At 33.9% G+C, this 25396-nt stretch overlaps 1 protein-coding gene across 1 annotated transcript; it reads left to right on the top strand.

Moving 5' to 3' along the window:
• The first annotated feature begins 3398 nt into the window (after positions 1-3398).
• LOC134279880 (heparanase-like) lies at positions 3399-17956 on the top strand. The gene is made up of 9 exons (XM_062762295.1): positions 3399-3607; positions 4757-4914; positions 5941-6114; positions 15762-15936; positions 16024-16074; positions 16322-16522; positions 16869-16983; positions 17600-17712; positions 17815-17956. The coding sequence occupies exons 1-9, from the start codon at positions 3432-3434 to the stop codon at positions 17954-17956; spliced, it is 1305 nt and encodes a 434-aa protein (XP_062618279.1). The 5' UTR covers positions 3399-3431.
• The last annotated feature ends 7440 nt before the right edge of the window (positions 17957-25396 follow it).

Below are 25396 nucleotides of genomic sequence, written 5' to 3'. Positions count from 1 at the left end.
AGCGATATCACAGGTCCCATATGCATATCCTACCAAAATAATTCAAATCAAGATCTATTGCATGATTAATTTACCTACATATTTACCACTGATATGATAATTAAATCATCGATTTAGTTATAACACTTGTTCTTTATCATTATTTATGTTCTAAAGTTTACGGGGAATGCTATAACTCGTCTCTCTAACTCCATGTGTTATGGTATGTACCAGGGAGGATTACAATGTTTAACACTAAGGAACATTTGAAAGTTCATTGTGACAATATATTGTAAGTTAATGATATACACAGTTAATAAAGTCCTTACTCACGCATTCTCAATTTATAGTCACAAATCGATCTTGGGAAAAGTCAAAAAAATTAGTGAACTGGAATTAACACTTTTATACGTCATTTGAAACATGAAAGTGTATAGTTATTAAAAATTGCAATTTGATTTACTTACTTCATGCATTGTTTTGTTGGCCTCCTTCGAAATAAAAGCGTATGGAGGGCTAATTTTACACCAAGATATTTACGTGATGTTGAAAAGCCATATTTGGAAACGAAAGACTTTTTTTAAAATGCAAAATTAATATAATACAAATCAAATTTTGTTAACCAAAACATTTATGAAACGTTTAAGCACATTTGTAAAAGGGGTGTACAATCTTTGATTCAATTATTAGTAAAAATAAAACGGACATAATTTTCACTTAAATAAAATTATTTTCTTTTTATTTTAACAAGTTTTAGCACATTCGATGATAAGCTTAATAATGATAATATTCCTTAAAATGCTACATTAATTGATTCTTTATCAATCTGCTCTGAGAAACGCACATTATTTAGAATATAAAAAGGTTGAATATTTCGCCATTACCTGATTACGAAGTGTTTGTTAAATATCACGTAAATATCGCACATAGATATCATACAAAAATAAAAGTATATTCGGGGGAAAAATGATTATATTATTTCAAATTATTGAATTTTATGAATTTTCTAATCTGTGTTCTTACAAAGGGTTGAATTGAAAATTCAAGTTATAAATGATTTATCTATAGAGGACTCATGTAATTCATAACACCCCCCCCCCCCTTCCACCATTTAATCAGTTGATTATTTCAAATGCAGTCATTCACATAGCATCGTTTTTGAAAGTGTTATGTGTGTGTGTGGGGGGGGGGGGGGGGGGTAGCCAGAGAATTTTTTTTTACTTACCTGGACAGTTGACAAGGCAAAAAAAAGGGGGGCGGGATGAGAAAACTTGCTCAAAGTCGAAAATCCTAGAGGGGGCCGGGAGGCGAACTTTTTTCAATGCCAACTACATTCAGTACCAATTATTAACAATATATTTTCCCTACATCACTATTAGTGGGGGTGGGGGCAACCAGCCTTTCACTGAACATTTACTGAAGTCGAAGTAAGGCTGAAGAAAAAAAGGGGGGCAGGGTGGGACTGCTCCCCCCCCCCCCCTTGTTGCTACGTACCAGAAATGCTTAATTGTTTGTGAAAACTTTATCGTCAAATCTCAAAAATAAAACAAAGATCGCCCACCATCCTTTAAAAGTTTGTCAATAATTACAGTTGCACATCACATGTGCTCTATAGAGCAATATACATTCTACGTTCATATAACGTAAATTGAATTTTCAGTACCATTAAAGCATAGACGCATACCTCCTAAGTCATATGTCTATGCAACAATGCAAATGGGAAAAATTAGGTGCAAATTTTATACATGTTAATAAATGTATTTCTTGCAAAGCAACAAAAATGGAAATGGATTCAATTTCATCCAGTGTCTTGACACACAACACCCACAGCCGTCTTTCTTTTTTTACCCGCTGTAGAACCCCCCCCCCCCCCCCCACTGCATGCAACGCAGCGCCCATTTTCTTGAATGATATTTCCTACAAAAATGATATTTTTTTCTTCAAAATATTTAGCTTGGTATACAATTCAAGTGTATATAACCATTTTTTACAGTTGACGATCACTATCAGTTCAAACAAACAGCAAAATACAGACTCAAAGAAAGTTTTGTTTCAGATTTACGTTCCGAATGATTTGCATTACACTTGAAACTATGCAATATTAACTAATTGCTCAAAATGGAAAGATTCAGTCATTAAACCACGATTCTACATTTGAATAATATTATGTCAATTCAATTTTCAAATCACACGGATGCACAAGATATTGAGTAAAAATGTTCACCTTTGCATGTGCACTTCCGTTTGCATTTCTGCACTCTTGTTACAGAAAAAAATGACATTTTAAGAAACAGTGTATATTTCTTCATGTTCTTAGTATTTACATCATAAAGATTCACTCGCAAATCTGTTCAAACAGCTTTAGAAATTAATACTTATTTACTTTAAAACATGGTAACGTAAATATCGGTAACGTAAATATCTTTCTGAGATTTATCGTAACTTTTAATGCCATTGTTCAATTATTCCACTGTTAATTAAAGGCATATTCTAGTGCTTGAGTGTAAGGCAATTTGGCCCATAGGGGACAGTGTAGTTCTCTTACTTAATTTGTGAATAAATACTAACACGTAAATATCGTTGAATTTTTTAACCATTGGACTTATAAGAAAAGGGGGGCTTTTGTTCATAAACACAGACAAACAGTGCCTTTTTTACCTTTCCATGCAATAGAAAGGGTGCTCATGATGTTAAAAAGTTACAACTTAGTCCTATGGAATTAGTTCATCATTCCTTCCAGTCCTTTTGAATTTCCAAATAGAAAAGTAATAATTTTGCGGTGACATCAAAATTTGATAAATATATTAACATTTTTAAAAATCTGTGACACGCATATGTGTGAAGGGTGTGATATTCAGAAAATATAACTCAAATGTAAGACAATCTTACTAAGAAAAAGATATGTTAATGATTTAAAAATTCTTTTTGGTTTAAAATAAAAACTACACGATGATCGGCGACAGTAACGTAAATATCGATTTCTGCTATAAAATGTGATTTTCTCCTAAGATAATCATTCAAGCTACAACAAACAATTGTTGTATTTTAATCAACCACCAACAAAGGTTCGTAAGACTGACAGAAAATAAAATTTATTTAAAATATTATATTACTTAAAACGCGGTACATTATTTGAAGCGAATTGAGACTATAAATTGAGAATGCGTGTACTATGTTGTTTGAATAATTTCACCGTATTCAATTGCTCTATTCATCAAGAAAGATATCCTACGCTTTGTTTTCTCTGTTATTTAAATTGCTGGATCCACCTAACATTCTTCTCTGCAAGCATTGATGCTATTTATTTTTGGAATGCGCAGTACCATGCGCGAAGCAAGCAGTGAGTTTTTCCACTGTCATGGCGGCGGAGGTTACCTGTCCTTGTAATTCCTAGCGGCAGCGACTGGAATCAAGGGCAGAGAACCAGTGCTAGAACCAGTTGAAACAAGGCAATGGAGAGGGTACTTTCACTTTATTTTTTGTTACTGACGATTTCAAACGGATTTTCTTTACAGTTTAATATATGTGTTAATGTAAGCCAACCTTTGGCTAGAACAAGTAAACAATTTGTGGGAATAACTTTAAACAGTACATTTGTGAAAGAAAACTGGAGATATTTTGATCTACAGTAAGGATGAATTGGACAATCGTTATTTTCTCTTAGTCTTTACCGCCACATTTAGCAAAGATTCTATTCAGAACGCAGGCATCTGACGTTATTTATTTTTCTAATATAACAGAAAAAAAACACACCCATAACTGTTACTTTTATATACTGTAACGTTAAGCAAAATAAGTGACGTCAGGTGCCTGTAATATCAGAACATAGGCACTTGTTTTTCTAGGTGTGTCTGAATATGCTCATTAAAATAAATTTAAAAAATGATTGAAATTAGCACGATACAATGGATATGATTTTTTTTAAATGTGCTAATTTCATTGATTTTTTATTTTTATTTTAAAGAGTATATACAGATACACCTAGAAAAACATTTATCCTGCAACTTCCCCTTGCATTGACCTAATAAAGGTAACCTATAGCTAATAAACCAAAGCTTTATCCGGTCACTGCCCTAATAAAGCCTCGTGCATGTATTCCGACATTCCAAAAGCATTGTGAACTCATGTAAATTGCAATGTTTACGCCATGGCGTCGTAGTTTCAACTGCAGAGGTGTGCCTAAATCTGTCGGAAATAGCTTGTTTTAGACGTTCAAATGTAAAATTTTGTTGCAGGATAAACAAAATACAGTGGACCCTCAGATATCCGGACGCCAGATATCCGGATGCTTCGGTATCCAGACGATTTTTCATCGGAACGGATTTTTTAAATGTTATTTTGTCTTGTTTAACTGGTGATTCAGGTATCCGGACGCTTCACATATCCAGACAAATTGACTAGGAACCAAAGCGTCCGGATAAATGAGGCTCCACTGTACATGATAACTGTCTTGAAATATAAGCGAAATTTGGGCTCGGGTCGAAAACGTAAGCCTCGCCGTCTATCACGTTTTCTTACCGTCGCCCAAATATCGCTTATTTCAAGATAGTAACCATGTGTTTTATATATACATAAAATGTCATAAAATACACCATCCTGAAACCAAGTGCCTATGGTGATCACTGCAGAAACAAATTCTAAACAAAATATATGGGTGAAATAATGTGACATTGCTAAGTAAATTTCTTTTGTGCTCGTTGAAGTTGGAAACGAGTAACATACTATCAAAGCCTTTTATCCATTAATTGTTTTATTAATTAAGATTGGTCATTTTCAGATCAAGGAGAATACAGACATTAGCCAAAGGTCTGGCACCAGCATATCTGAGAATTGGGGGAACGGATGCTGATTTTGTCATTTTTACTAAATCAAAGTCGGAACTCATCAAGGAGCATGTTTATCCAGAATTTGATCCTGTCAACTTCACCATGTCAGGTACATATGTACTTAAAAAAAGAATAATTTAGAGGACTTACTTGAGAGATTAATCGGTATATCTCTATTTACAGTTGTACATATCAGTTAATCTATATCGAGACATGCACATAAAAGACAGGGGGACTAGGATTATGAATTTAAATCTAGGATTTTATATATATGGACAATAAACTTGCATATGTGCTACCTACGTCCCTCTTTAAACTTTTTGAACAGGAAAATGCCCATCCAGGTTCTTTCAAGGCAATTATCATGTAAGAAATATGAAGGGGAGATTGAAAACATGGAAAATGTAAGGATACATATACTGATCAGTTTCAAATTCTGCACATTCATTAATTTTTTTATTTCCTTGTAGATATCTTGGTCAACTTTTTAATTTGACAATTAATGTGAAATTAAAACATCCTCACAAAATTTCACAGATTAAATTTGATGAATCTCATTTTAAATAGTTTCATAGATCAGTGACAGCCCCTCCCCTTGAACAGCTGTTTTTTTTCTTCACACTGATCAGACAGTTATTTAACAGACTAGGATTTCCCTCTGATAATTGGGATCCCTTTCATTTATTGTCATCAAACCAATTTGTTCACAGGATGGACAGTAAAAAGCAGATTGCTTTATTGATTTTTATGTCATGTTGTTCTTGAAACCAATATAATTGCACCATCAGAATTTTCCTGCTTTTGATTGTTGATAGTCATTACAATCTGTACGTATACACAGATGATAAGATGAGGATCTCTTGACATATGATCAATGATTTTAAAGTCAGAAGTCTTAAGATTTTATTCAGATGCATTCCACATATGTTTTTTATATATCATCATTGATGTCTAAGGAACTAATTGTGTGATAGTAATCTTAATGCAGATGTTTGCATGGTTAGACAGTAAGATGCTATCTCCATAATACTAAATTACAATAAAAGCTATAGAAGAGATATTAAGACATGTATAAAATGTATAAACAACTGATACTTAAATCACACTTGTACAATTGTACCTGTACCACTTGTAGAGTCATCTTGGGACAGCATTCACAGATTTATGGAGAAAGTTGGTTGGACATTGGTTTTTGACCTCAATTTACTCTATCGCACCAGCGGCAAATGGAACTCTTCAAATGCAGAGGATTTAATAAAGTACACCGTCAAGAAAAACTACACAATGGCAGGATGGGAGCTTGGAAATGGTAAAATAAATTATTAAAAATGAAAGGTTTTAATTTTGTTGTGATATATGTCTCTGTTCTGGCAGTGACAATCTTACTAATTCTGGCAGATATTTTTGGTAGTAAATCGATCCATCCCCAGTCTTTGTCAATTATGTATGGTCCATGCTGTCCTTGTTTCTTATACTGTATGTGTCATATGTATAACTGAACCATTTTTTTTTAAAGTAACATGCATTATTAAGGTCTTCCGTCTTCAGCGGAAGACCTTCTTGTTATTCTTAGGTTTCTTTTCCACTATTTTTAGTATTATTATACGGTAGTTTTTTTTTCTTACCGATTTTTGTGCACGCGAGTTCTCGAAAACGGATTACTCGATTTTCATGAAACTTTCAGGACTGATAGAGCATGGAAAAAACTAGATATGTATTTTTTTGTTTTGATGACGTCACTTCCGGTTCTGAGATTTCCGCATTTTAGTGATTTTCAGAGGGTCATTTTGTCCGGCAGTTTTCTCAAAAAGCACTTAACACAGAAGCATGAAATTTTCAGTGATGCTAGAGCAACCTTTGGAGAAGTGAATTTCGTATATCACAACCACCGGAAGTACGAAGCGCCGATGCTCGCTATGGCTCGAAAATAGTCCTATCAAGAATATCAAAATTTTTAACACCTTTTCTACGATAACTTTTTACCTAGAAATATTTTGTCAAAGCATGTAGAACAAAAAAAATGTAGAATTTGAAGATCTTTCAAATGATATCTCGAGATAAGGGCTGGCCCCTAAAATTAAGGGCCTAGAGGGGCCGAAAGTTTTTCCTTTATATCTCAAAAAGTATTAAGAATTTGTAATACGTCAAACAAGCAAAGTCATTCAAAATGTCAAGCTTAATCTATTGGAGTCGTCAAAATACGTCCAGCGTCGTCACTTCCGGCCAAACCGGAAGTAGTCGAAAAAGCCGTATTTTTGCCGTTCTTGACAAGTTTTTGGGTAACATATATCTCTGGGAGCTTAAAAATTAATTTTCCGTCCGTTGTCGTTACTTCCGGTCAAACCGGAAGTAACAAAAAAGGCTTATTTTTGCATTAATTAACTTAGCCTTAGAGGATTCAAAGCATTTTTGGGCGTTATTTCTCATTTTTGTTAAAAATCAAAGCTACTTCCGGTCAAACAGGACGGAAGACCTACTCGTTGCTTTGCAACGAGCTTTGCTCTAGTTAAGGTCTTCCGTCTTCAGCGGAAGACCTTCTTGTTATTCTTAGGTTTCTTTTCCACTATTTTTATTAAGGTCTTCCGTCTTCAGCGGAAGACCTTCTTGTTATTCTTAGGTTTCTTTTCCACTATTTTTAAGGTCTTCCGTCTCCAACGGAAGACCTTATTGTTTTCGTTCGGTTTCTTTTTCTCTATTATTATTAAGGTCTTCCGTCTCCAACGGAAGACCTTATTGTTTTCGTTCGGTTTCTTTTTCTCTATTATTATTATTATTATTATTATTATTCTTTTTTTTTCTTACCGATTTTGTGCACGCGAGTTCTCGGAAACGGCTTGGTCGATTTTCACGAAACTTTCAGATTTGATAGACATTGGTCTGAACCTTATTGGAAATTTTTTATATGTACGTCGTCACTTCCGGTCGTGAGATATGGACGATTTACTGATTTTCAGAGGGTCAGCTTGTCCTGGCAATCACTAAAAAACGAATGAAGATACTGACTTGAGATTTTCAGTGAAGGTAGACGAAGGATATCTGAATTGCTTTTTTGAGTCTATATTTTTCTAACGCAAAAGGTGTTGAAGCTCTCTTGAGCTCATTATTATTATTGTTTTTCTGACCATCTAATTTTGTGCACGCGATTTCTCGAAGACTACTGGGTTGATTTTCATGAAATTTGCAGGAACAATGTGTTGTTATTGGAAGTTATTTTATTTAAGAGATTTTTTTGGAAATTCCTTTCTGGTGCCAAGTTACGGATAATTTTCTGATTTTTAAATGACATTTTGTACGCGGATTATCTCAAGAACGGTAAAAGATATCACTGTGAAACTTTCAGGGATTATAGATCGTGATAAGTACTATCCAAGATGCGATCTTTTGTACGTCGTCTCTACTTCCTGTTGTAACGGCATGCAAAGAAAAAAAGTCGAATTTTTCAACTTTTTTGTTTTCCAATATTTTAAAATTATATTAGTATGGCTGATAGAAACATATCTCATTAGGCTAAATATGTAATTTGTTTGTAAATTGATAAATTCAAACTCGAGATATTAACATTCAAAAATATGAAGCGGGATCAAAATGGCGGCGGTCTTTGTCAATTCCGACATTTCGCAATAGGGGTTTACAGAGGCAGCCAAGCGTTTGCTTGAACGAAAGTTACATAAGGATCAATGAAATTTGTAAGGATACTTGGATTATCACGTCGTAGGTTCGTTGCAATTCTGCGCCAAACTTCATTTATAATCCAAGGTCTCCTTACAAGTCTTCTTTAATTGGTTTTGGTTGGTTGTCAAAGTAGAAGTAGAAAAGAATTAATGTGCAAATTGATTACAATATCTACTATCTTTTGTTTTGCATCACGGAAACACATAACTTAAATCATAGTTATAATTAATAGTTTTTCAAGAAACAATATATATAGTAAGTACGAAACGTGACCACTGGTTTCCCATGCACACTTGTGTCATATTAAACTAATAGAAAGGACAACTGTTACAATAAGAAAACATTTTTTTAAAGATAATTATTTTTCAGAGACCGTTTAATTAACCTCTGTACTTTTTTTTCTCAATGCAAGTTATTGAACATAATGGAATCTTATTCCTTGACCTACGTAGGACGATCGAGGAATTTTTTCGGTGAAACATACTACCTTTTTCATGAAAGTGTAGGTAATCGGAATGGTCCACTTTCGTGATTAAGAAGAATTCTTGTGCCTTTTGACATTTTTATCCTATTAATGTTATTATCCCAACACAGGTCGTATACAACGAGATATCGGACGGAAGACCTACTCGTTGCTCGCAACGAGATCGGATCTAGTTATTATTATTATTGTTTTTTTTTCTTACCGATTTTGTGCACGCGAGTTCTCGGAAACGGCTCGATGGATTTTCATGAAACTTTCAGGGCTGATAGAACATTAAACAAACCTGATATATATTTTTTTGTTTTGATGACGTCACTTCCGGTTTTGAGATTTTTGCGATTTAGTGATTTTCAGAGGGTCACTTTGTCCGCGAGTTTTCTCAAAAACGGCTTAGGATAGAAACTTGAGTTTTTCAGCAATGATAGAGCAAAATATGTAAATGTGACATACGTATTTCATTTTTACCGGAAGTGCTGCATGCCGACGCTCGCTATGGTCCGAAAAGGGGCATGTCGAGAATTTTAAAATTTCTAACACTTTTTCTTCGATATCTTTTTACATACAAATATTTCTTTAAGACATATAGAACAAAAGAAGCGTAAAATTACGTGATCTTTCAAACGATATCTCGAAAAAAGGGCTGGCCCCTATAATTAAGGGCCGAGAGGGGCCAAACGTTTTTCCTTTATATCTAAAAAAGTATTGAGAATTTGTAATACGTCAAAGAAGCAAAGATGTTCAAAATGCTAAGCTTAATCTATCTGGATCGTCAAAATTCATCCGGCGACGTCACTTCCGGTCAAACCGGAAGTGTACGAAAATGCATACTTTTGCCTTTCTTGACTTATTTTGGGTAGCACATCTCACTGGAAGCATAAAACTTAATTTTCCGTCCGTCGACATCACTTCTGGTCACACCGGAAGTAGCCAAAAATAGCTTAATTTTCAAGGTTTTGACGCAAAATTGAATTTTTAAAGTCAATTGAAACAACTTAGCTCATTGCTTTCATTTGTTGACGTCACTTCCAGTCAAAACAGGACGGAAGACCTACTCGTTGCTTTGCAACGAGCTTTGCTCTAGTTATTAAGGTCTTCCGTCTCCAACGGAAGACCTTATTGTTTTCGTTCGGTTTCTTTTTCTCTATTATTATTATTATTATTATTATTATTCTTTTTTTTCTTACCGATTTTGTGCAAGCGAGTTCTCGGAAACGGCTCGGTCGATTTTCACGAAACTTTCAGATCTGATAGATATTGGTCTGAACCTTATTGGAAATTTTTTATATGTACGTCGTCACTTCCGGTCGTGAGATATGGACGATTTACTGATTTTCAGAGGGTCAGCTTGTCCTGACAATCACTAAAAAACGAATGAAGATATTGACTTGAGATTTTCAGTGAAGGTAGAGGAAGGATTGCTGAATTGCTTTTTTGAGTCTATATCTTTCCAGCGCATAAAGCGTTGAAGCTCGCCTGAGCTCCTTTTTATTATTATTTTTCTGACCATCTAATTTTGTGTACGCGATTTCTCGAAGACTACTGGATGGATTTTCATAAAATTTGCAGGGACAATGTGTTGTTATCTGAAGTTATTTTATCCGAGAGATTTTTTGGAAATTCTTTTCTGGTGCCAAGTTACGGACAATTTTCTGATTTTAAAATGACATTTTGTTCGCGGATAATCTCAAGAACGGTGAAAGATATCAAGCTGAAACTTTCAGGGATTATAGATCTTGATAAGTACTATCCACGACGCGATCTTTTGTACGTCGTCTCTACTTCCTGTCGTAACGGCATGCAAAGAAAAAAGTCGAATTTTTAAAACTTTTTTGTTTTTTAATATTTTCAAATTATATTAGCATGGTTGATAGAAACATTTATTATTAGGCTAAATATATAATTTGTTTGTAAATTGCTGAATTCGAACTCGAGATATTAACATTCAAAAGTCTGAAGCGGGACCATAATGGCGGCGGTCTCTGTCAATTCCAACATTTCGCAATAGGGGTTTACAGAGGCAACCGAGCGTTTGCTTGAACGAAAGTTACATAAGGAGCAAAGAAATGTGTAGGGATACTTGGATTGTCACATCGTAGGTTCGTTGCAATTCTGTTTCAAACTACATTTATAATCCAAGGTCTCCTTACAAGTCTTCTTTAATTGGTTTTGGTTGTTTCTCAAAGTAGAAATAGAAAAGAATTAATGTGCAAATGAAGTACAATATCTACTATCTTTTGTTTTGCATCACGGAAACACATAACTTAAATCATAGTTATAATTAATATTTTTTTAAGAACAATATATAGAGTAAGTACAAAACATGACCACTGTTTTCCAGTGCACACTTGTGTCATATTTGAAGCTCGCCTGGGCTCGAAAAATAGACTCACAAATATCTCGCGAAATTTGACACGTTTTCTTTGATATCTTTGTACCTGTAAAATTGGTTAACAGATATATAATAAAAGTTGTTCAGAATAACAAATTCTTTCATTTAATAAGAAGAAAAAGGGTCTGACCCCTCAAATAAGGGGCCTTGAGGGACAATAACGTTTCAATTTATAACTCTTTAACTATCAAGATTCTGTTATATATTTCTAAAAGCAAAAATGTTTATCTTAACAATCTACAACAATACAATGAAAAAGTATGATCATACGTTACGTAAAAAAGGGCCATAAGGAGCCAAGATGCTGAAATCTTTGCTTCTTTTTATCTCCAAAGGGAGAAATATTTTGATAAGGAGTATTGAATAAGAGATCTTTAGAATTGTATTTTAAACAATATACAACAATTCAATTTTTGCAAAACGGCCCCATTTAGGACTTGAAGGGCTGGCCTTTATATATTTCTATTCTGCATAGCTCAAAAACGAAAAGAAATTTCTGAATAGTTGTGCAACAAAAATCATTAAAGTTACAAACCGTATCATTTGAAATGAAGAAACAGGGGCTGACCCCTAAAATAAAGGGCCCAGAGGGGCCAAAAGAATTTTATCTATAACTCATTGATGATATCTAAATCAAAAGGATTTGATCAAAACAGAGAAAGCATGATATCATTATGTTTTAACAAAGATCGAAGTCAAAATCATATCTTATCTTATCGAAAATTCGGACGGAAGACCTACTCGTTGCTCGCAACGAGATCGTTTCTAGTTATTATTATTATTGTTTTTTTTCTTACCGATTTTGTGTGCACGATTTCTCGGAAACGGCTCGTTCGATTTTGATGAAACCTTCAGGACTGATAGAACATCAAACAAACCTGATATATAATTTTTTGTTTTGATGACGTCACTTCCGGTTTTGAGATTTCCGCGATTTAGTGATTTTCAGGGGGTCTCATTGTCCATCATTTTTCTCGAAAATGCCTTAAGACAGAAACATGAGATTTTCAGCGATGATAGAGCAATGTGTGCTCTTTTGTCACACACCACTCTTTTTCTCCGGAAGTGCCGCACGTCGGCGCTCGCTATGGCTCGAAAAAAGACATATTGGGAATTTAGAATTTTTTAACACATTTTTTGCAATATCTTTTTACACATTAATATTTTGTTAAGACATATAGAACAAAAGTTGTGAAGAATGTCACGATCTTACGAAAGATATCAACGAAAAGGGGCTGGCCCCTACAATAAAGGGCCAAAAAGGGCCGAAAGTTTTTCCTTTATATCTCAAAAAGTATTGAGAATTTGTAATACGTCAAAGAAGCAAAGTTGTTCTAAATATCAAGCTTTATCGAATGGCGTCGTCGAAATACGTCGGGCGACGTCACTTCCGGTCAAACCGGAAGTAGTCCAAAATTGCATATTTTTTCCGTTCTTGACAGGTTTTTGGGTAACATATGTCACTGGAAGCTTAAATCTTAATTTTCAGTCCGTCGACGTCACTTCCGGTCAAACCGGAAGTAGCCAAAAATTGCTTAATATTGCATTAATTCATAAAGATTTGGAAGATTAAACCATTTTTGAACTTCATTACTCTTTTTTTTTAAATGAAAGTTACAGGTGCACTTCCGGTCAAACAGGACGGAAGACCTACTCGTTGCTTTGCAACGAGCTCGGCTCTAGTTATTATTGTTTTTTTTTCTTACCGATTTTGTGCACGCGAGTTCTCGGAAACGGCTCGCTCGATTTTCATGAAACTTTCAGGACTGATAGAACATCAAACAAACCTGATATATAATTTTTTGTTTTGATGACGTCACTTCCGGTTTTGAGATTTCCGTGATTTAGTGATTTTCAGGGGGTCAGTTTGTCCGCGAGTTTTCTCAAAAACGGCTTAGGATAGAAACTTGAATTTTTCAGCAATGATAGAGCAATATATGTAGATGTGACATACGTATTTCATTTTCACCGGAAGTGCTGCACGCCGACGCTTGCTATGGTCCGAAAAAGAGCATGTCGAGAATTTTAAAATTTCTAACGCCTTTTCTTCGATATCTTTTTACCTACAAATATTTTGTTAGGACATATAGAACAAAAGTTGTAGAGAATGTCACGAATTTTCAAAGCATATCAACAAAAAGGGGCTAGCCCCTATAATTAAGGGCCCAGAGGGGCCAAAAGTTTTTCCTTAATATCTCAAAAAGTATTGAGAATTTGTAATACGTCAAAGAAGCAAAGTTGTTCAAAATTTCAAGCTAAATCTATTGGTGTCGTCAAAATGTGTCCGCTGACGTCACTTCCGGTTAAACCGGAAGTAGTCAGAAAATGCATATTTTTGCCGTTCTTGATATGTTTTTGGGTAACATATGTCACTGGAAGCATAAAACTTAATTATCCGACCGTCGACGTCACTTCCGGTCAAACTGGAAGTTGCCAAAAATAGCTTATTTGGAAGGTTTTGATACAAAATTCAAATTATAAAGTCACTGGAGACGACTTAGCTCATTGCTTTCTTTTGTTGACGTCACTTCCGGCACTTCCGGTCAAAACCGGACGGAAGACCTACTCGTTGCTTTGCAACGAGCTTTGCTCTAGTTCTATATAATTTTTTCATCATATCTTTAAAAAATTTTTACTACTAAATCTCGAGATTATGCAGTGCAATAATCCCCTGTGAGATTTTATAATATAAAGTCTTTTGACCAAGTATTAGTGCAAAGGATGAGGGTTAATTGTTGGTCATATAAATGAAAATGTAGTGTATCTCAGAATTTTCTTGAGATATTAATATAAACAAAATACTCTTCAATAAGTTTGCTGAAAATCAAAATCTGCATTGATTTGAAAATCAGGGAGTAAATACACTTTAGGGTAAACAAGCAAATTCAAAGAATTGTGGTCCCCCGCTTTCGGTGTCTTCGTTGGTGAGATGTTATTTTTTATGACATATTGTGTCTAATATGAACATCATATGTCATTTCACAGAAATTATCATTGAAGTTGATTTTTTTGAAGGATGAAAACCTTATCCTGACCGTTAAAAAGTTATGGCCAAAGTTAACGTTTTTTAAAGTAGGTCAACTCCAAGGTCAAGATCAAAGGGTCAAAGTTGTTGATGAAAGGTTTTCTCACAAGGATTACATATGTGAAGTATGAAAGCCCTAGCCCTTACTGTTCAAAAGTTGTGGTCAAGGTTAAAGTTTTTACATAAGTACGTAAATCTTTAAGGTCAAGGTCAAAAGGTCAAAGTTGTTGATATCCAATGAAAGGACTTGCCACAAAGAATACATATGTGAAATATAAAAGTCCTAGTATCTACGGTTCAAAAGTTGTGACCAAAGTTAAAGTTTTTTTAAAAAGTAGTTAAAACTCCAATCCAAGGTCAAAGGGTAAAAGTTGTTGGTATCCAATGAAAGGTCTTCTCAAAAAGATTACATATGTGAAGCACGAAAGCCCTAGCCCTCACCGTTCAAAAGTTATAGTCAAGGTTAAAGTTTTTTCATAAGTTTGTAAATCTCCAAGGTCAAGGTCAAAAGGTCAAGGTTGTTGGTATCCAATGAAATGTCTTGCAACAAGGAATAAATATGTGAAATATGAAAGTCCTAGTATCTACTGTTTAAAAGTTGTGACCAAGGTTAAAGTTTTTAAAAAGTAGTTAAAACTCCAAGGTCAAGGTCAAAGGGTATAAGTTCTTGGTATCCAATAAAAGGTCTTCTCACAAGGATTACATATGTGAAGTACGAAAGCCTTAGTCCTCACCGTTCAAATCTTATGGTCAAGGTTAACGTTTTTTCATAAGTACGTAAATCTCCAAGGTCAAGGTCAAAAGGTCAAGGTTGTTGGTATCCAATGAAAGATCTTGCCACAAACAATACATTTGTGAAATATGAAAGTCCTAGTACCTTACATTCAAAAGTTATGGCCAAAGTAAAAGTTTGAAATTTCTGTGTAAAAGTGGGTCAAACTCAAAGGTCAAGGTCAAAAGGTCAAATTTGGTGGTACCCAAAGAAAGGTCTTGTCACAAGGAATACACGTGTGAAATATGAAAGTCATAGCTCAACTAAATCAAAAGTTATGGGCAAGGTTAAAGTTTTTGTGACGGACAGACTGACAGACGGACAGACTGACAGACTGACGGACAGACGGACAGACGAATGAGATTTAATGTCCCCTCGCTTTCGCGAAAGCGCGGGACAAAAATTATTAGGAGCTCTGATATTTAGCAGACAGCTTGCTTGTTAGATTACAATAGGAAAATTGTTCTTTTCCATAACAATTATTCTACAGGTCAGAGATTGAAGTCTAAGTTTAGGGCTCATTTTCCTTAATTTTTTCACTATATATATATTATTCTTTCATTAATAATCCATTTCATTGAATCACTTGAATGAATTTATTTTTTGTTTATAAGAACCTGGTGAGTATATGAAGTTTGGAGTCAATCTGACTGTTCAGGAGCTTGTCAAGGACTACCAGAAGTTATCCAGCATCCTGTCCAAAGCACCTGCCAAGGTCAGGGGTCACATCTTAATAGGGCCCAGTACTATACCACTGGTTCAGACTCGTGTCATAAAGTTTTTCAATGAGTAAGTATCTCTCTGATTTTGATGGTGATTTCCTGATTTTTTTTACTATTTGATAGCAGATTACTATTTTTCCTTTCTATCTTCAAGATTTTTACAATTAGGAGGTAGCAGTGCAGTAACATCACCAAATTTTCATCAGTAAGTAGTTATTGCTCTTAATTTATTTTTCATACTATATATATGTTACATATACATATAGATGTAAACCATATAACCATGAATCAAATCTTTTATCTTTCATTAAACATTTTATAGCAATATTCTTTTCAAGCTACAATGATATTGGACATTTATCGATAATAGTGATTTTTGAGTACGGTATATAAAAAGTTTTTAATCAGAAGTATTATGGTTGATTTTGAAATGAATTAATTTTGTCTCTTAGTTACTATATGGACCAAGCGAGTGCCTCCCTTAGAGACTTTATTGACCCAGACATACTTGATGGACTTCAGGTAGAAATTAACCATGGAAATGATGCAACCAAAAAGTTTACCAAAGGGAAACAACTGTGGATAGGGGAGACAAGCTCAGCTTGGGGAGGAGGAGCTAAGGGTCTGTCTGATACTTATGTGGCAGCTTTCATGTAAGGCTCTATTCTCTTTGGTACTGTGCTTAGGGGGAAAAACTGAATGCTATATTCTATGTAATCATTTTTGTCATAATTGTAAATAAAAATACCATAGGTATTTTTGATAAACCTTTTCAAATCTATGCAAGTATTTCTTATCAATTTTATGAGTTTGGTTTGTGAACAAATGAATTCTGGGGGAAGTTTATAATTATATTCTTATAATTAACTTATATCACATCTTTGTGATTCAAGAGTTATTCCCCTTGATGCAGATTCATTAAAAATGTATATTAGTAAATTTTATTAATATTGACTGACTTACATTATTATTAATTCAGTATTGCTTTATTTTTCTGAGGTGGCTGGATAAACTTGGTCTTGCTGCAAAAAGTAATGTTGGTGCTGTTATACGGCAGACATTTTATGGAGCAAATTATGGACTGATAGACCACATCACCCAGGAACCAAATCCTGTAAATTTGTTTTTAGTGTGTTTGCATGATATATTTTGATCACTGTAGAAGACCTCTGAAACATGAAACCAGTTTTGAAAGATCAATTTGAAAAAAAAAGAACTAATTTTTCATTGTACACAACATGAAATCTTTACTTGCCTGTCCATTATAATTAAAGTAACATTTTTTTTATCTGCAGTATACAAATAATACAATGAAGATTGAACTGGCCAATATTTACCGTTTAAAACAAATACAGATGGATATAAGAGTTGTGGTTTACTTATATAGCTTCTTGACTATTTATTAGGTGTCGAGAAGATGTATGGTTTTTTAGTAAGATCCAAATAATCATATCAAAGCATGATTCAACTTCAGTATTTTTAACACTGATACACATATCTCGAATACCATGCTTTCAAGTATTTTTACCCTAGATATTAAGATATCTCAAATCTTTGGATATATAATTAAATTTTTTTCTCAATACTGTTCCATAGAGTTTAAGATAATTAATGGATAGTTGACTACATGTATAAAAATCAGTATTACAATAACACTGTGTCTGATTACCAAAAAATCCCAAAACTTATTACATGTATCAACTCTCTGTCAATTTTTGGTTCTTTTACAGGACTATTGGTTAACCTATTTATACAAAAAGCTGGTTGGAGATTATGTGTTCCAAACAACATCATCAGATAAGGACAGGAGAGTGAGATTTTATTGCCACTGTGCTGCAGATGGGTCAGTATTAATAACCTCTCTCCAAGTTATACTAAAAAATCTCGGACATAGATTATTAATTTTTTAAGCTTGATTGTTCAGATATTGAAATGTTTCCTTCAGATTTCCCCCAGGCAGCCTCACTCTGTATGGCATGAATCTGTACAATTCTAATGTGACAGTACAACTGAACCAAGAGTTTGATACCTCTCACATGCTGGTTTATCTGATGTCACCTCCCAACAATGATCTCAAGTCTAAGTAAGTACACACAAAGTTTAATTCTTATACATGTATATGGAATTACATGTAATGTGGAGTTCCTGAGATTACTGTAAATCACTTTTTATTTGTGAGAACTTTATTTTCGTGTAATTACGGGAGGCGGTGTTCTTGTAAGTATTCCTAAAGATGATATAGAGCAAATTCAAATATTTTTTGTCTTGCTAATAAAGAGTCAATGTCTATCTTACGTAAATAAAGAGTCGTATAAATTTAGTGATCTACAGTATTTTTTAAAACCCACTTTAAGGATATCCGATCCTCAGCCAGGAAGGATAACTCCAAAAATTAATATTTAATTTGAAATGCATCAAAATGAAGCTTGAAAATGAATTTTTTTTCATGCAGCAATTTTCATTTTATTCATCTTTATAAGATTCAAGGTCTTTGGAAGTCGTAGAAAAGGTCTTATAAAAGTTGACATTTGTCACACCTATAAAAGGAAAAAAATTAATACAGTTTTCAGAGAAATAAGATTGTTCTTGAATCCAGTCTTAATACCAATGCTTATTAGCATGGTATGAAATAAGAAGTGATTTGTAGTGTCTTTCAATGATAGCAAAAACCTTTTACACTGTGTATTATAGAATACGTGACGGAAATAGAAGACAAAAAATACCAAGTACATATAAAAACCATGGGAATTTATCTGAATGCCTGGATACCTATTGTTTTTTAATCCAAGATATATTTGTTGATCAATTTGCAATTAGAAAATGCATTGCTGATATTCCAATTCACTTTTTCTGCAAAAATATTATTACATTTTCATACTATAATATGATTCCTTAATCTTTAACTTTAATGAAGTACTGTCCTTAAATTTACATAACTTTGTGAAAAAAAAATTGTAGATTGAGACTTTAAAAATGTAGATATAGATTTAAATTACACGAGGACCCCCATGTCAATTTCAATAGTCCTCGCCCACTGACGCCAAACACCAAGGCAGCCACACAAGATTTACATGCATATCTGGCCTCCTTATCAAACATGAAATTTGCATGTATATTAGGCCTCCTTAGCTTTTGACCTATCAACCTGCCTAATTTACATTCCATTAGAATTATCAAGAAATTAACTTCGCTAACTTTCAAAGAGTTATCACAGAGAAAAAATTAGAAATGGAAATATAAGTAAATTAAAACTGTACAAAGTTAATTTATCAATTTTGAATATGTATTTTCATGATATATATTTATATTTTTTGAAAGCTTTTACTATTCATTTTTATATTCCTTTTTTAATGTTATTTGGAAAGAAAATATTTATACCAATTTACATCTCTACTTTCACATACTAAGCAAATTATTTAGTTTATCCTTTTGTATAAGATATATGCATAATTTAATTATTATATTTATGATGTCACTTGATTTTTTAATTGTGCAATCAATTTGACTTTGAGGCCATATTTTCCCCATTTATTATTTTAAATGCCAATCTTACATGTATATGTATATTTGCTTATTTGACAGGAATAAATGTCATATGCTTTCTTGTCAGAGTCAAAGTGTTTTCTAGGTCCATCAAAATGTCACACTACAGTGTATATCTCGCCCAAAAATCAATTTCCAAAATTATAAAATTATTGCACATGGTTACCATTGTAATCAATAATTGAAAAAGAGGTTTCAACAGTGCTGATGCCTCTCAAATGATAAATTGATTACGTCTGTCAGCCTAGTTGTCAGCAATGTTTAAGGCATCCATCCTTGGCCAATCCCATTTTTGGTTGCCTCAAATTTCCGTTACAATCTTGCAATTCAGTCGAATAAACAATACGTACGTAGTCATCTGATGTTTATTGAATATTGTGGCCGCCAAAACAAGTTTATGTTTGTTAATCTTTTTGCAGCATTTTTAGCTCACCTGAGCGGAAGGCTCAAGTGAGCTTTTCTGATTGTCCGTCGTCCGTCCGTCGTCCATCTGTCTTTCCGTCTGTAAACTTTTCACATTTTCATCTTCTTCTCAAGAACCACTGGGCCAATTTTGACCAAACTTGGTACAAAGCATTCATGGGTGAAGGGGAATTTAAATTGTAAAAATAAAGGGCCAAGTCCCCTCACAAGGGGAGATAATCAAGAAAAGACAAAAATAGGGTGGGGTCATTAAAAAATCTTCTTCTCAAGAAACACTGGGCCAGAAAAGCTGAAACTTATTAAAGCATCCTGGGGTAGTGTAGATTCTAAATTATTCAAATCATGACCCCCGGGGGAAGGGCGGGGTCACAATTGGGAATCAAAGTTATACATAGAAATATATAGGAAAAATCTTTGAAAATCTTCTTCTCAAGAACCACTGGGTCAGAAAAGCTGAAACTTATGTGGAAGCATCCTGGGGTAGTGTAGATTCTAAATTGTTCAAATCATGACCCTCAGGGAAAGGGCTGGGCCACAATGGGGAATCAAAGTTATACATAGAAATATATAGGAAAAATCTTTGAAAATCTTCTTCTCAAGAACCACTGGGCCAGAAAAGCTGAAACTTATGTGGAAGCATCCTGGGGTAATTTAGGTTCTAAATTGTTCAAATCATGACCCCCGGGGAAAGGGCGGGGCCACAATGGGGAATCAAAATTTTACATAGGAATAAATAGGAAAAATCTTTGAAAATCTTCTTCTCAAGAACCACTGGGCCAGAAAAGCTGAAACTTATACGGAAGCATCCTGGGGTAGTGTAGATTCTAGATTGTTCAAATCATGACCCCCGGGGGAAGGGCGGGGCCACAATGGGGAATCAAAGTTTTACATAGAAATAAATAGGAAAAATCTTAGAGAAATTTTTCTTCTCAAGAACCACTGGGTCAGAAAAGCTGAAACTTACGTGGAAGCATCCTGGGGTAGTGTAGATTCGAAGGGCGGGGTCACAATTGGGAATCAAAGTTATACATAGAAATATATAGGAAAAATCTTTTAAAATCTTCTTCTCAAGAACCACTGGGTCAAAAAAAACTTATGTGGAAGCATCCTGGGGTAGTGTAGATTCTAAATTGTTCAAATCATGACCCTCAGGGAAAGGGCTGGGCCACAATGGGAATCAAAGTTATACATAGAAATATATAGGAAAAATCTTTGAAAATCTTCTTCTCAAGAACCACTGGGTCAGAAAAGCTGAAACTTATGTGGAAGCATCCTGGGGTAGTGTAGATTCTAAATTGTTCAAATCATGACCCTCAGGGAAAGGGCTGGGCCACAATGGGGAATCAAAGTTATACATAGAAATACACATGTATATAGGAAAAATCTTTGAAAATCTTCTTCTCAAGAACCATTGGGCCAGAAAAGCTGAAACTTATGTGGAAGCATCCTGGGGTAGTTAAGATTCTAAATTGTTCAAATCATGACCCCCGGGGAAAGGGCGGGGCCACAATGGGGAATCAAAATTTTACATAGAAAAAAATAGGAAAAATCTTTGAAAATCTTCTTAAGAACCACTGGGCCAGAAATGTTAATTTATCAATTTTGGGGTAGTGTATTTTCTAAATTGTTATATATGACCCCCGGGGATATTTTTTGGGGAATCAAAGTTTTACATAGAAATTTTCTATAAATTTTTCTTTTTTAAAACCACTGGGTCAGAAAAGCTGAAACTTACGTGGAAGCATCCTGGGGTAGTGTAGATTCGAAGGGCGGGGTCACAATTGGGAATCAAAGTTATACATAGAAATATATAGGAAAAATCTTTGAAAATCTTCTTCTCAAGAACCACTGGGCCAGGAAAGCTGAAACTTATGTGCACATGGAAGGATCTGGGGTAGTGTAGATTTCAAAATGTCTAAGTTATGATCAGTGGGGTAGAGTGGGGATGCATTTATTACAAGGGGGAAATCTGGTAAAGAAAAGAATGGTCAAAGCTTCTCAGGTGAGCGATGTGGCCCATTGGCCTCTTGTTTAACAAAAAGAAGCAACTGAATTATTTCCAGCGTCATTAGAGATGCCTCCCTCAGACACCAATTACATTATAACTTTCATAAATTTCTTTCAAAATCTTTCGCTTCAGTTAATATCGTTTTCATTTTATATGATCAAAGACTAATATATAAAACCATAACCTTACAGTTATGCAGTTTTAATCATTAAGAAATGCATTTTCTCAATTTTAGCAATTTCGTATAGCTTTTACGCCCAACAGAGGTTTTAATTTGGTCAATCGGACATAAATAAAATGAATACATCAAGAAAATTAATAATATTGCGGCTATCCTTCAAAATGTTAATTTACAGTGTTCAGAGAATTTAATGCTCTAAATAAATAGTGAATATTTTTTTCATATAAGGACAAGGTTTACAGAAAAGTATATTCTTAAGCCGTTGTTGACCTTAGTTTAACCTTTTACGACGCATGTCAGGCGTAACATTCCTCTAAATATTTCTGTGATAATTATCCATTTTTTGTTACAAACAAGCAAGTAGTCTCTGTATACAGTTTATCGGTATATGAAAGTTTATTGTGTAAAGATACCCGGTAAACGTATTTAAATTGTATATTTGTATTCCTTTTAAATACATTTGTATTGTATACTTGAATTTAAATCTGTTTTATTAATAAAGATAGTTTCAGAACTTAAAAATATAAAATTGTTTTACTATTTTCATGCTTAGCTCAACTATAAGCGTACCTATGGGCAGCGGAAAGGGCAAAAATTACCATAATGAGAAAACAAACAATTATTTTAATTTCAATGATCATAAAAACTTAACATATGATATACAATGCATAATCAACAGAACTTTTTGCAGAACAAGTATACATTAAAGCATAACAAACGAACGAGTACGTAACAAACATTAATGAATGCAAAACCAACGATCATCTTTGCAGCACAAACGTACATAAAAACACGACAAACGAAAAAAACTTGACCAACGTGCATGCATTAAATCTAGTCTTCCCGACTATCGGATTTTTTTTAAATTTCTTTTTTGTCGGTGCACAGAAACTCTTCAAACTTCTTAGGCACATTTTCTTTTTAAATGAATTCAATAATACGTAAAAACTTAAACAAATTTGCGTATTTATTACTGAATCAGCAGTATCACCTTCAAAAAGCGGTAAATGTAGTACTCCGTTATAAATATGACAACCAAAAACAGACATCGATACAGAGAGACGTAAGTGTCGTAGATAGTAATGGTACATGGGCACAGATTTGAAGTTAATATTTTCTGTATAATATTTCGACTTATGTATTTTAATAGTATTTCACACAAAAAATATATTAAAAATCTTATTTCATCTAAAAGTTATTAAAACTTCAAATTTTTAGACGGGTTTGATTGGCACATCCTTGCACTCTCACAAATTTTAATTTTATTCTTAATACTTAGGAAAAGTGGCAATCTTGTTTCAATAACTTTAAGACGAAATAATTAACTTCAAATCTGTGTCCATATATCTCTAAAGATATTTAACGTATTGATATTGAGAAGATATTTCTTCTCAGAAAGATTGAATTAGTATTTCAATGAAAATTGGTGGTGTTAATAAAAAATGAACAATTAAATTCTATAAAAATTCATAACATCAAAATGATTTGATTTCAAAAAAGATTTTTATCAAAATCTTCATAAAAATAGCTAAATCTAACATTGTACTTATGGTAAAATAATGCAAAATGAAAGTACTGCATTGTTATACATTGACGTAGCATCGTTTTTAAAAGGAGGGGGTAACCAAAGAAAAAATTTCAATCTAGCTGAAAAAAAGATTTTAAAAACTTAACAAGCCAAAACAAAAAGGAAATTTAAATGATATAGCCCAAACTCGAAAATCCCGTGTGTGTGAGTGTGTGTGTGTGTGTGTGTGTGTGTGTGGGGGGGGGGGGGGGGGGTTATGTTCAATTCTTTCAGTGCCAATTTTTTTCCCTAATATACATGTACTGCATAACCCATTTTGACCTTACTCTTAAAATTGGGAATTGTTGCTACGTACCTGTCATATGATATGCCACTGTAATGTAAAGTTATCATAATAGATTCTTGTAATATTTAAAGAATTGGGGAAAACCAACTTTTATGTAACAAGAACAACAAAAATTGACGAAACGGCCTTCAGGAGAATGAGATATTTTTCTACATTTTATGTAAATTCTTTTCTTTCATTTTAAATTTTTAAGATGAATCAACCCCCCAAAAAGTAAAAAATTTAAGGGGGGTCTGAGGTAGAACCACGTCCATGTTGTATAACATAAACATAATGTGGCAAAGAGTTCTATACAAAAAAAAAATGTGTGGGGGAATTTCTGTGCATACAAATTATCTAGCATGTAAATGATGGTTTTCATTTATTAAAAAATATAAACTGTACCTCAGTTTGTTGTTTTTAATCGCGATTCTACGGTGTCCTTTTTTCAGTGGTTTTCGCATTTATAGCTGAGTACTAGATTTACCGCTTTTGGCAGATGATACTGCTGATTCAGTAATAAATACGCAAATTTGTTAAAGTTTTTATATATTAATGAATTTTTTTAAACCTAGAAATTTGCCTAGAAAAGACAAAAAAGAAATCTGCAAGAAAAAAAAAAAGAAAACGGGACCGTCGGGAGCCGGGAGTCGGGAAGACTGGATTTACCGCGTGCACGTTCGTTTGTCGTGTTTTTATGTACGTTTGTACTGCAAAGATGGTCGTTGGTTTTGCATTCATGTATGTTTGTTACGTACTTGTTCGTTGATTATGCTTTAATGTATACTTGTTCAGCGAAAAGGTCTGTTGATTATGCATTGTATATCATTTGTTAAGTTTTTATGGTCATTGAAATAAAATAATTGGTTGTTTTCTTATTTTTGTAATTTTTGCCCTTTCCGCTGCCCATACTACGTACCGAGAAAAAAAGAAGCTAGCATTTCTTCCCAGCATTTGGATAACTAGTATTTAAGATTCAGTAAGAGCTTTAAAAGACAGTGTGGTTTCATGAGATTGTGGCATTACAATAAAGGTCGTTTTTAAAGATAACCTACTTAGACAAAGTGCTTTTGAGGCATTATCCCCTGATGCTGTACTATACGTATAGTATAGCAAGAGCATGATCGTACGAATACTTTCTAAAACGAGGCAAGCTAATGACGAAGAAGTTGATGATACAAGATAAAAACAGTCTAATTTAAAGTCACAATTTCTCAAATTCTATGGTCGATACAATGGCCTTTTCGAAAAATACAATTCGTCCTTATGTTGAATGTTGACTGGGTTTTATTAAATACAAATTGTGAGACCATTATTTACACAGTTGAATTGTCTGTGGTTATTCTTATTGCCCCATCATGACAAGAAGCACACGGCAGGTATCAAAGGTCGACAGGGGATTTCTCGTCCTCAGCGTCTAATCCATCTCCAATTTTTGTAGAGGTCTCTGTTTCCTCTGCTTCCAGTTTGTATTTTTGAGTAAAGGATCACTTCACTGTACATAGGGATCTGACCTATA

This window comes from Saccostrea cucullata, unplaced genomic scaffold (assembly GCF_032062105.1).
Source record: "Saccostrea cucullata isolate Sc308-1 unplaced genomic scaffold, CSIRO_AGI_Scuc_v1 ctg12757, whole genome shotgun sequence".
NCBI lineage: Eukaryota > Metazoa > Mollusca > Bivalvia > Ostreida > Ostreidae > Saccostrea > Saccostrea cuccullata.
The sequence above is the reverse complement of the archived record's forward strand: the minus strand, read 5'-3'. Positions and strand labels throughout refer to the sequence as shown.